The 12,052-nt window shown below is 33.6% G+C and overlaps 1 protein-coding gene across 1 annotated transcript; it reads right to left on the reverse strand.

The window, feature by feature from the left end:
* Positions 1–5,237: 5,237 nt before the first annotated feature.
* LOC114179016 (Autophagy-related protein 13) lies at positions 5,238–10,986 on the reverse strand. The gene is made up of 4 exons (XM_028065199.2): positions 10,816–10,986; positions 9,072–10,527; positions 8,827–8,987; positions 5,238–5,936 (listed from the first exon to the last, which is right to left on the reverse strand). Exons 2-4 carry the CDS (start codon positions 10,428–10,430, stop codon positions 5,576–5,578), a joined length of 1,881 nt encoding a protein of 626 aa, XP_027921000.1. The 5' UTR covers positions 10,431–10,527; positions 10,816–10,986; the 3' UTR covers positions 5,238–5,575.
* Between the last annotated feature and the right edge of the window lie 1,066 nt (positions 10,987–12,052).

Genomic DNA, 12,052 nt, shown 5'->3' on the forward strand with positions numbered 1-12,052 from the left:
CAAATTACATGACATGGAAGTTATAGGAATATTATGAAACTTAAGAAGATTAGAATGGTGAGTGTGTGTAGGGATTCTCCTTTTTGTGATTTGTGAAATTAATGAACATAAATCTAGGCTCTGTCTCTCATAGTTAAGATCAAGAATATTATTATAACGATAATTAACATGAATTGAATCTTGGATATAATCTTATATAAAATTTGACATTATAATTATATTCATAAATATTATGATTGTATTTAATATTTTATTTAATACTCACAAATAAAATTAAAAAATAATTAAATAATTATATTTTAATATTATTAAAAATTAAAATATAATTAAACATAAAAAAATTAAATTAATAAAAAATCAATAAAAAAATGGTGTTAAACATTTAAAAAGTTTAAAAAAAAATTAAAATATCAATTTTTTCATATTAATTTAACCAAATTCCAACAAACGGACAATATTTTAATATTTAAAATTATTAATTATAAATATATAAAATTAGCAATAAATTAAAATATATATCGATGTTCAAAACTAATATAATATCATGATATAACATCAATTAAAAGATGACTAATTTAATACAAAAAGTTCATTTCAAACAGAAAAAACATATATTACATCGGTTGTTCATGAAAATGTAACACCCCATTTAATTAAGTACGTAAAATTAAAGGAATGTTACGGGAAAAATAACATAAAAGTACGGTTTGGGAGTTTTAAACTCAACTCCATACAACCCGTGACACACCAGGATGCCCAAAAGAAACCAGAGGAAAAGTTAACCAGAGTACATAAATCTAAGGACGAACGGATACATGGGTCGTAACCCTAAATGAACTCATACAGACATGTAAACTAGTCCACGCGGACTATGCAGCGGAATCTCCATCTCTTTGCTGACCTCTGGAACCTCGCCCATCTGCTCCCATCAATCAAATTGATGATCATCGCAAAAGAAAAAGCCACACCACAAAACATACAACAAACAACAGAAAGGGTAAGCTAGAGCCAACAACATTTTCATCATACAGTTAAACATGATTTCACCATCCAATGTCCATACATCAACCAAGCATGTTATGACTCTTCAATCAATACACTACGACTCGACTCGACTCATCCGGATACGTATAACTTAGTCGGATTCAGCGGATGCTTGCACTTGTGGTGGATACCTCTGCTTGACCCTGAGCTGCTCACCCCCGAGCTATGTGTTACAAGTGTTACAATGAATCAAATCTCCCTCACCACAAGGTTAGCCCTTAATGAATTTCAGGCCTCCTGCTACTCTCACCACAGGAGTCAGTCTGCTCTAAGTGAGAATAACTAGCTCCTTAGAGCGTCAGGATGCAACCTTAACTTGAATCCTTATCTAGTCATACAGATGGGGCATCACCATGGACACCCAGTAACAGGGCCATGGAATTACATCCCGACCACTGAAGCACGACCTCGGAGGTCTCACCTAGAGACCCCAAGGAATTTACACGCTAACACGGACCAACAATCATAAATTCACAATATTAGAACGTTAAATCACGTTTGAAATTTCACACCAGCCCCTGAGGCCAATTCCTCATACTCATCCCATTTTGGATCCATGCTACTGATCATCACCATCCCATGAGTCTAGGACCTTTTCTTATATCAATACCATGTTACTTTAGTTCTAGTCCACTCATTCATTTCACATGTCAAGGTTCCACAATATCCGTCATTCACCATTCATGAATCATATCATACATACTTAGCAATCCATTGTGCACATATACATACATACGGACATGTATCTCATCACAACAATCATACCCAAACAATTTCCAATCATCCAAGAGCAATCAAACCACTAAACAACGCCCTGTCTCGCCCAACCCCTCGCTCAGGCCGAAGGGTCTCGCTTAGGCGGTACCCCTTCGCCTAGGCGAGGACTCGAAGGAGGAACAAGGAGCCAACACGGGATCTCGCTTAGGCGAGTCCCTTCTCGCCTGGGCGAGATGTTCACTCGCTCAAAAGTTGAGCAGGTCGCCTGGACGACTTTTCGCACAAAAAGGGGTTTGGGCGAGTCCCTGTTTGTCTCGCCTAGGCGAGACTGGCTCGCTTGGGCGAGATTAGCAGGTCTCACCACTGTTTTCTTGCAATAGCGATCCCAACCAGCCCATCCCACATATATTAACACATTCACAGCTCATAACCACATCATACCAGCTCATAACTTCAACACGACAGTTCATACTTAACGAAAACGAAATATGCAAGTGAGCTAGAGTTTCCCTACCTGGAAATGGGTTCGTACAGGTCTTTCGGCACAGAACTACAGAGCACAACCGCTCTAGAACCCGACTCGCAACTGGAACAATGGATAAAAACGAGTTATAACAGAGTTTCCACTACTACTGTGAAAACAAGACAGAGGCGGTAAGGGTTAAAGGTACTTACGTGAGCAGAACAAAGACCAAGCCGAACGTGATTCTGAACGTTGGAACCCTAGCAGAAGTAGAAGACGGCTGCGGCTCTAATGCAAGGATAACAATTTTCTGAAATGCCAAGAAGTGAAGTGTTTAGGGCAGACCCTAAGACTTTATCTGTTGGGCTAGCCTTAGGCCCACTTACAAGGACAACCCACTAACGATAATGTTTGAATGTTGATGAATTATGGTCATTCAACTTTGTTATATGACAATATATTTTTGTACTTCATCAATTATGAATATTGAACTTTGTTATATTACAATATAATTGTTTATAATAAATGGTTTTTGAAATTTTGTTTAAAATATATAATTCATGATAATTATTATAAATAATCCCGTGCATTGCACGGGTCAAAAAACTAGTATCAAGTATTTATTTTTTAAATACAAAACATGTTTTTCTGACTTTTAAACCTATAAATTTACACATATTCTAAAATAAATAATTGAAATATTTGATGATATAAATCATGTGAAACGGCATACAAATTTACACATATTCTAAAATAAATAATTGAAATATTTGATGATATAAATCATGTGAAACGGCATATTACAAGACAATAACATAATTCATTCACTTTAATTTCAATTGAAATCAATCAAATGTTATTTATATGTCGCATCCCACAATTGAATTATTGGACTCCTAGATAATAAAAGAAAACTAAACTAGGTAATAAAAAATAGAATACACAAAACTTACAAAACAAAAATTCATAGAATTGGATCAAACAATCATTGAGCATCTCTAGGAACACTCTACCCTTCTTTGAGTTGTCATGTGAAGCAGCCTGGTATGACTCAATTCTTGCATAATGGTAAGGCATATAACTTTGAATAACTTTATTTTTTTTATGTTTTCATTTATAGATTTCACTTTTAATTACAAAAATGATATCTTATTTCCATTTTATTTCTTGTTTAGAAACCTGCTTCAAAAATAAAATAAAATGCAAAAGGGATAATAGATGCGTAACATTCCAACAAAATCTTACTACCTTTGAATATAAAGTTCATTTGCCAGCTTTTAATTTAAAAAAAAAAAAATCTAGAAATCTTGTTTAACTGGCATTTGGATTCATTTCAGAAGCACCATGTGTTAGGTTTCTTTACGAGGGAAAACCGGGAGAATTAGTGTGTCTTAGGTTTTTAATGAGGAAAGAATCGTAGGAAGATTTAGTATCAATGAGTCATGACCAGACTCATATCATATAAGTGAAATTATTATTATTATTATTATCATTATTTTATTTTAAATTTGTATTTATAATTTATTATTACTAGTATAACTAGTGTTTTTTTTATTGTTATAATAAAAAAGTAATTTGTATCATAATTATATAAAAAGTTAAATATTTATTTTATTTATATTATAGGTAGTTAACTAAGCTTAAAAAAATAATTATAAAATTTAAATGATACAATAATAAAATAATTTATATAAAATTAATAATAAAATATGTACATAAAAAATTATAAAACGTTACAGAAACTAAGGTATATATTATTATTTAAATATAATATTTTATTTAAAAAATATATATTATAATTGTTTTGGAAAAAAGTTGTTATCAAAATATCCGTTTCCAAAGAATATATACTCACCAAATGTTTCAGCCGCTACGACAAGATAAAAAAGCATAGTCTATCGGTTTCTTGTTTTAGGCTTTTAAACTTCTTTAGATATATTTTCCAAAACATATTTTATTTTTGACAAAAAGTAATTACTGAGCATTTTTGGATTATTTTAAGCAGATTTTAACATTTAAAAGTTAGAAGAAAAGAAATGGTCCTAAGTTTTGTGCGTATTTGCCAGTTTTTAATTGATCATAGATATATTAAGGTAATAATCTAATGAGTAGAATTGACCAATAACCTATTGAAATTATTTTGAGAAGTTTCACAAAATTTTCAGGCTGTTTCTTATTGCAACTCATCAAATCTCTCTCCGCACCCATCACAGACTTTAAGAAATTTTGGTTCTGGAAATTTGATGAGGTGTAGGAAGAAAACCACTTTTCTATCCTAGCTTTCGTCCATTTAAAATGAAAAAAAAAAAAAAAAAAAACCAAACAAAAACAATGGCTGAAATGACCCTTAGTTCACAATCAAATCAATTGTATTGACTTTTTTGTCCCAAGATGTTCTTTGTGCGAATTTAGGGAATGGTTCGGTAAAAGGTTAAGTGTCCAAATTAATAGAACAAATATAGAAAGTGAATAATCTGATTTAAAATTAATAATATTTGAAGTCAGAAAATTCAAGTGTCTTTATCTTTGATGAGTTTTTCTATCTATAAATGAAGTAGTTACAAATCATATATCTTCAAAAGAAGATAATATTTCAGTTACAAAATACAGAGATAATAATAAAATATAAATTATTTTATTTTTTGCTAAAATATCTTCTAGATTATAATATATGTTAACCAAATCAAGTTTTCTTTAAGCCTAATTTTTGAATATCGGATGGGACCTTGAACAAGACGATTCAGGAAACAAAGGTTAACCTTTGGACAATAGTTCCATGTCCCAAAGAGTGCACGTGAGAATTAGCTTATTTGAAAGAAAAAAAGTAGAAAAAAACACAATTTAATCTATAGTGTAACCTTCTTTGAATGTGCAGTTTTGAAGAAACTAAACGCCTCCTTAGTTCAAGAAGATGATGCTGATACATAGAATCAGAAAAGAATTTGATTGTATATACGACTGTATTAACATTACTGTCATCTTTCAGCTTATAAATAGTATATAACAAAAGGGGTAGTTAATCTACAGCTTATAAATGCTGCTTCTGCATTGTTATATACAATATGTGACTATTAGTAGCTTCAAGTATTTTACAGAATACAAGGCTGTAGTATGCTAGCCAGCTCAGACCTGATCATAGATCAAAACTCGACAGTCATAAAGACTTAATCATCATATTTACACGTATTTTCAAAATTAATAACATCTTCAAATGGATGAACCAACTTATCAAGAAAATTAAAAGGTTTATTAAAACTGTACATGTGTTCCACTGATTCAACATTAGCATTAACAGCAGAAGAAGCATAAGTGTACTATATATATATAGATATATATACCATGTGTTATGTACTATGTCTGGTGCTTACTATCTCGCATAAGCAACAGGTTTTTCATCTCTTTGTAACCTTGGAACTCTTCCAGTGCATCAGCTGTGGTTTTTCTGGTGGCTATGATCCCAGAAGACATTATGCTCACTTGTTTTGATGCTTCCAGGATCTGATTGGGCCCTTCAAGGTTGTTGTTCCAGGTTTCAGGATTTGTAACTCCTTGTGACAGGTGTTGTGAAGTGGAGAAATCTTGACGGAGTGGTGGTGCTTTCTTCAGCATTTGTACAAGCGCACCAACAGCAGCATCATGAGACTTTCTAACGGGAAAGAATCCTCCAGCTTCAAATGTCTCAACCAAAAGACCATGATCTAGAGATTCAGCTCTGCTCATGCACAAGGAATCATGTTAAAATTGCTAAATTAAAACACAGAAATAACCAGATTGTATGCTTTCTTTGAAGTTTCACTCAATACATAGAAATAAAACAAGAATTAGTAATCAGCACCAGAATCTAGGTGAAGTTGTAAAAAGTGTCATAAGCCTAAAAGTAGACCTCTATCTTGATGGATAAACTAGTTAACAGTCATTCAAAATTAAAATCAAAGCTTAATTAAATAAAATATTCAACTGTGAGATTAACAGGTGTGACTAAATTACATCAAATCAGAATTATGGGCAACAAAAAATGCAACAGTGTTCTCATGAAGCAAATTGTTTTTCATGCGTGCAACACTAGAGGCCAAATCAACCAATTAATCCCTAAAATACTATAAGTAATTCCTACTCTGATACAGAATATCACTTAATATCTTTGCCTTCAGTCATCTCTCAAACCACACTTAAACTATTTTATATCTGTTCACGGTTAAGCAAATCCTTTCTATCAACAAGGAGCATTCCAAATGATTAAATCTCCTCAATACAGGCTAAACAATAGGCCTAAGCAACTACTCTGAACAATGATGGATGTGTAACTTCTAAATCAAGTTTCATGATAAGAATTTGGATACAATAGAATGTTTAAATCTCACATCGAGTAATATTGGTGGAGATTTAAGTATTAGATTCTCTCCTCCAAACAACTAACTTTTGTGTTGAGTTCCCCAAATATCAAGTGTTTATCAAGGACGGCTCTGCCTCTTAACACAAAGCTTTTAATATGAGGTGATTTCCCATGTACTTGGGTGCTTATCATTAGGAATCCATAACTTCCTTTGAAGGAACACCAAGTTTTATCACTTATATTAGAAATTCATGGACCTTTCCAACAAATGGAAGATCTCCCAACCCTATACTAAAGAGAACCAGTTAAGATTTTACCCCAGATAAACCAGGGTTCTTTCTCATGGGAGGTCTAACTTCCACTCTAATATCAAGATTGGCTCCAATATCAATATTATTGATCCTATATCCAAAGTTGACATGAGGATGATCCTCAAAACCATGGCCTCCAATCCAGTGCAGGATGCTTCCATCTTAAAGGCCGTCTCTCTGCCTCTTAACATGCCATGGATCATATATTGTGGGTAGTCTCCTCATGGATGTTTCAGAGGAATTTCTACTTCAACTATTCAAAGATCAAGCAAAATTGAAAAACTATAGGCTTTTTCATATTCTGTGTATTTCCTTTATCTTTCTCAAAGGATATTTTAAGGCTTGTTTGGTTTGAAAAGATGTTCAATTCTAGTTTTATTAGTAATTACCAAAATGTCAACTTATTTTCATTTTATACTCTTAAAAAGTAGACGTTAAACTTAATTCAACTTTACAACATCAACAAAGTGAGGTTCGCACTTGCTTATATAATATAAATTTGTTTATATGTGGGATCTCCAACTCCTCCCCTCACATTAAGGCATATATACATCTTGGATGTAGGACAAGTCATTAATAGGTGGTCTAATAGCGGCCCGATAGCAGTGATACGATAGGTCCAACACAAACAATAAATCTCGCTAGGATATACTTCAAATGACTCTGATACCATCTTAAAAAATGAACTTTAAATCTAACTCCACATTCAAAATTGGCTTGTAAGACGAGGTTTGCAAACACTTATGTATTGTAAATTTACCTTATCTCTAGTCGATGTGGAATCTCCAACATATACAAAAGGTTGGTCATATATTTGAATCTATGGCATGACAAGACTTATGTTCCATAATTGTGGATTCCTTAGTACAATTCTACAATCAAAGGACACTAGGATACATATGATCCTGGTATTCTGTCTATCCAACCCTTTCTAATATTCAACCGGGACTTTAGACATAACTATTTGAACTATAAATTTTTTTGCCAGCCAGAGAATCAATAGTCCTGTAGAAGGAATAACATGAAGGAATTGTGCAACATTAAATAGATTAATGTTGACTGTTTAAATGTTTTAGTTTAAGAAACTGCTAAAGAAGAAAAGGCAGGGCCAACATATTCAATCACACTCCAAATATGACACATCAATCACTTATTTTTGGAAAGTATATCAATAAATACCAATAAAATACACTTTCAAAGATGAGGTAAAATAATGTAAACGAATCTAAACCATTTCAATAGTACAGTCATTGTCATACACATCTTAAAATTCACAAAATTTTGAGTAGCATTCGTACAGACCCAGAATATTACTAGAAAAAAGGAATATGCATAACTTTCACCAAGATATAGGCGAGGCCAAATACTTGTGCACATCAAAAGTTGGTGTATTTACCAATTAATGTGAAGATGCTAATCTCTAAAGCGGAAAAGAAGGAAAAGTTATAAACTCTTATACTACTTGGTAAAAACTCAGCTGAAAATTGAAATAATGAAATTAAAACAATCGAGCTCATTTCTTAATTTGCTCCTATTTTTTAACCTTTTTGTTCCATTCCTAGAGATATTGTTAAACATAATTTCTAAACCAGCCCACACAGAATCCCACAAGTCTATTAACCTAGACGTTACCAGACCACAAACATGAAATCCCAGTGGGATGGAAGTGCTCCTGTTCCTCTAACTTGTTCAACCTGAACTACCTGCTTTTAACCCCGTAACCGATCAGATTGTATCCTATTGTGAATAACAAAATATGGTCAAAGAGAAAGACACATTTTAATGCAAGGACCCACCACAACATGTCGTAGTATCCACTAGTCATATTTCTTAACAATTGTCGTTCTCTCTCAAAGAAGAGCATATATTTAGTCACTACTTATGAGCATATCTACTTTATATTCTTTTCTTATGCAATAGATCAACATGTAAGCACGCATAAATGCAATATGCAGTACCTGCTTCCTGGATCCGTAATATCATCATCATCGACATCAAATGGACAAGTAAAATCAGTATCATCAAAATCATCCTGATAAGACCTACTGGAGGGCGAGCTGTTAGTTGATATCTTGACTCCAGAATATTTTCGAGACTCATCTTTTCCAAGAGAAAACGACTGCAAAAAGCAGAAAACAACCTTAGGAAATCAAATATATTTTGAAGAATGGAAAAAGTCCATCGTGGTTAGCACACGGCATACCTTCTCAGCTGTTGCACCAGTTTGCATAGCATTTGTACATCTATCAATCTTAACAGTGCCCCTTGAACCTCTTAGGGGAGGAGACGGAGGCACATTATTATGCCTATTGGAATAACCAGGAAAATCAGCAACTTCAGCAGGTATGCTGACAGGAGCACTTCCAGATCGTAAAAGTGGTTTGCATGGTAATGGTCCTGAATTATCGGTTGAAGGTGATCGAGAGTGATAATAATCATCAAAATTTGTGTTCTTTTTTTGAATCAAAGACATCTCAGTTGGATGAGGAGGCAAACTTGCAGGAGGGAAACGTCGCAAATTTGCACTATACACTGATGAGAGTGATTCTGAATAAGTAGGGGAAGGTAAATAAGATGGAGGTGAAGCTCTATAATGATCGAAACTCATACTGCGCTGCCTTGAAGATGGCAACGATGATGGAGAGCCATGAGATGGCAAACCTGCCACAGGAACAGAAGGAAACCTCCTCCATGGATCAGCCAATGGACTCCCAACATAGTCTGCAATAACTTGTGGGGAAATTGGAGTTGAAGGTTCTGAGCTCACACGTGAGACCACGGGGCAATACATCACACTAAGACACAGTCTACCAGAAGAAGTATCCACAGGGGTGAACCCGAATTTCATCATTTCAGCCTCTTCTTTCCGGGTGAAGGGCTCAACAAAAGAAGACACACGATGAGCAAGGGTAAAGTCCCTAATTTGTCCACAAGAATTAAGCTCTCTGAATACTTTATAGGCAGGTAAAAGTCTAAGAGTGGAATACAAAGACCTCAGAAGCAAAGTTGATTTCTTATACGAGTTATGCAGAGAAACACTGCTTGACCTCCTACTGCAAGAACTAGAATCCCTAGTCTTCCTATTTTCATACTGCACAACCCATCTCTCCACAATCTTTTCACTCCTTCCCACAACCCCCAATTCTTCCTGATCAGTGTTCCAGCCAAAAGGGCATCTTTCCTTCAGCGAAGAACTCCTTGGGAGAACCCTTCTTGGAGAAAGACTCGCAGTCACAGGGTCCCAATCCAGAGGCCTCTGCACTAAAATCACATCAATCACTATGCACTCAATGTTGTTCTGGCGCCAGATGTCAATGTTTTCCAACGCCGCCGGGCACTCCCGGAGCGCCAAATTGAACCACTTATCCCTCGGCCGCACACTGGACGAAGATGAAGACGATGAACATGGAGACATAGCAGCTTGATCACCGTAGAAATTGCGAGAGGACACACAGGGTGCCCTTGATTCGAGTATTATATGAAGGCTCTTGGCAAAGAACTCAGTGATTATCTGTTCCATCTTTGCAGCATCGGAGTGTGCATTCCCATGAGAGGAAGCCATTACCTTTAGGCGTCAACAACCCAACACAACCCTCGGCAACAAAACAAAAGCTCCAATTTTCACCGTCAGCTTAGACCACCAATTGGAGTGTGTTTCACTGCATCAAACATCACACAGAACAACTTCAGAAAAATTCAAATGCTACACAAGAACCCATCAACTCTATTGCTATTAATAGTACTCTGATGCCCAAAAAGAACCCGACAATGTCAAAGGGTGTCCGATTCTAGTAAAACGACAGCAGCGTATAGGGGATTTCTTTTTGCGCAAGCAGGGCCATAGAATTGATAAGAAAGCGCGTGCTTTGTTAAAGGAACAGAATTGTGTATGCGAAGAGAGAAATTGTATGAGAGAATGAGAGAAGAGAAATTTGTTAGTGTGTTACCTGTGGCGTGCATGTGAAGAGGGTTGATGCAAGGTCTTATCTTTGATTATGTTGGGTTGTGTTTGTGTTGTGTGAGTTTACACAAAAACAAGGAAACGAAGGGAAAGCAAATATAATGAAGAGTGTTGCGAGAAGCAAAGAAAGTAGGACTGGTTGAAGAGTGGAAAAGTGGGTCCCTTTCGGAGTGGCCGTTGTTCGATATACAAGGATTCTTCCTCTTTTTTTCTCACTTCTGTTTTTATTATAACAACATGCCAATATACAAATAAAATAAAAAGTTATTTTTATAACAGATAAAATAAAATATGTTACTTCATAAAATTTTAAAAAATAAAAATAATATCCTTTTAGTATTTTATTTTTATCATAATAAATTATTCATCATATGGTAAACTTGTATTTATCTTTTTTTAAGTATATTTCTAATTAACATAAAATCTCAAACTTGTAAGATTATTTGAAATAAATGTATACACTATTAAAAGATGATGTTATTTTAAAATACGGTTTCAAATGAGTAACTCATTATGTTATTTCACTGTATATATAATCATAATATTAAGGCACATATTAATAGCAATATACAAAAATTACAATGGTTAATGATCGTGTTTAGATTAGTGATATAATAACAAAACCTGCTCATTTTTTAACTTTTATAGCAAAATAAATTTTTAAATATATTCACAAACTAAGTTAAACTATTAAAAGAAATCACAGGACAAAAAGTCAAACTCAAACTTTATTTTTTTAAAGAGTGTCAAACTCAATATTAACAAAGTTTGACCTAATCTAACATACTTCCTCTTCACCTAAATACTAAATTTGGAAAACTAAAAAGAAAAATCAAACTACTTTTATCGTTAAATTAGAAAAATCAAAAAACTGATTTATTTTTGTTTATTTATTTTGAGAGACTGTTTTACAAATTTAGAGATCAAAGTTGAGTCATCCTAAAATTTATACTGTTAATCACTTTTTAACTTTAAATTATACTTTTAAATATTTGATTAAAAAATAATTCAAAAAAGAACAATGCTTCCTAATATTCTTTAAAATTCTATAAAAAAAAAATTAAAACACTGTCATTCAAATATAGTTGAATAAGCATCTAAAGCTATAGATTAACATTTCTAAATATTGATGTTTAAAAAAAAGTTGACTTTTTTTTTATATGTATATAGTTTCTTTCAGGATCAAATTTCTGATCATACGGTTAAGGATATGATTATATGTC

The sequence above is a fragment of the Vigna unguiculata genome, chromosome 3, assembly GCF_037176805.1.
Source record: "Vigna unguiculata cultivar grain cowpea cultivar isolate G323 ecotype 2 chromosome 3, ASM3717680v1, whole genome shotgun sequence".
Taxonomy (NCBI): domain Eukaryota; kingdom Viridiplantae; phylum Streptophyta; class Magnoliopsida; order Fabales; family Fabaceae; genus Vigna; species Vigna unguiculata.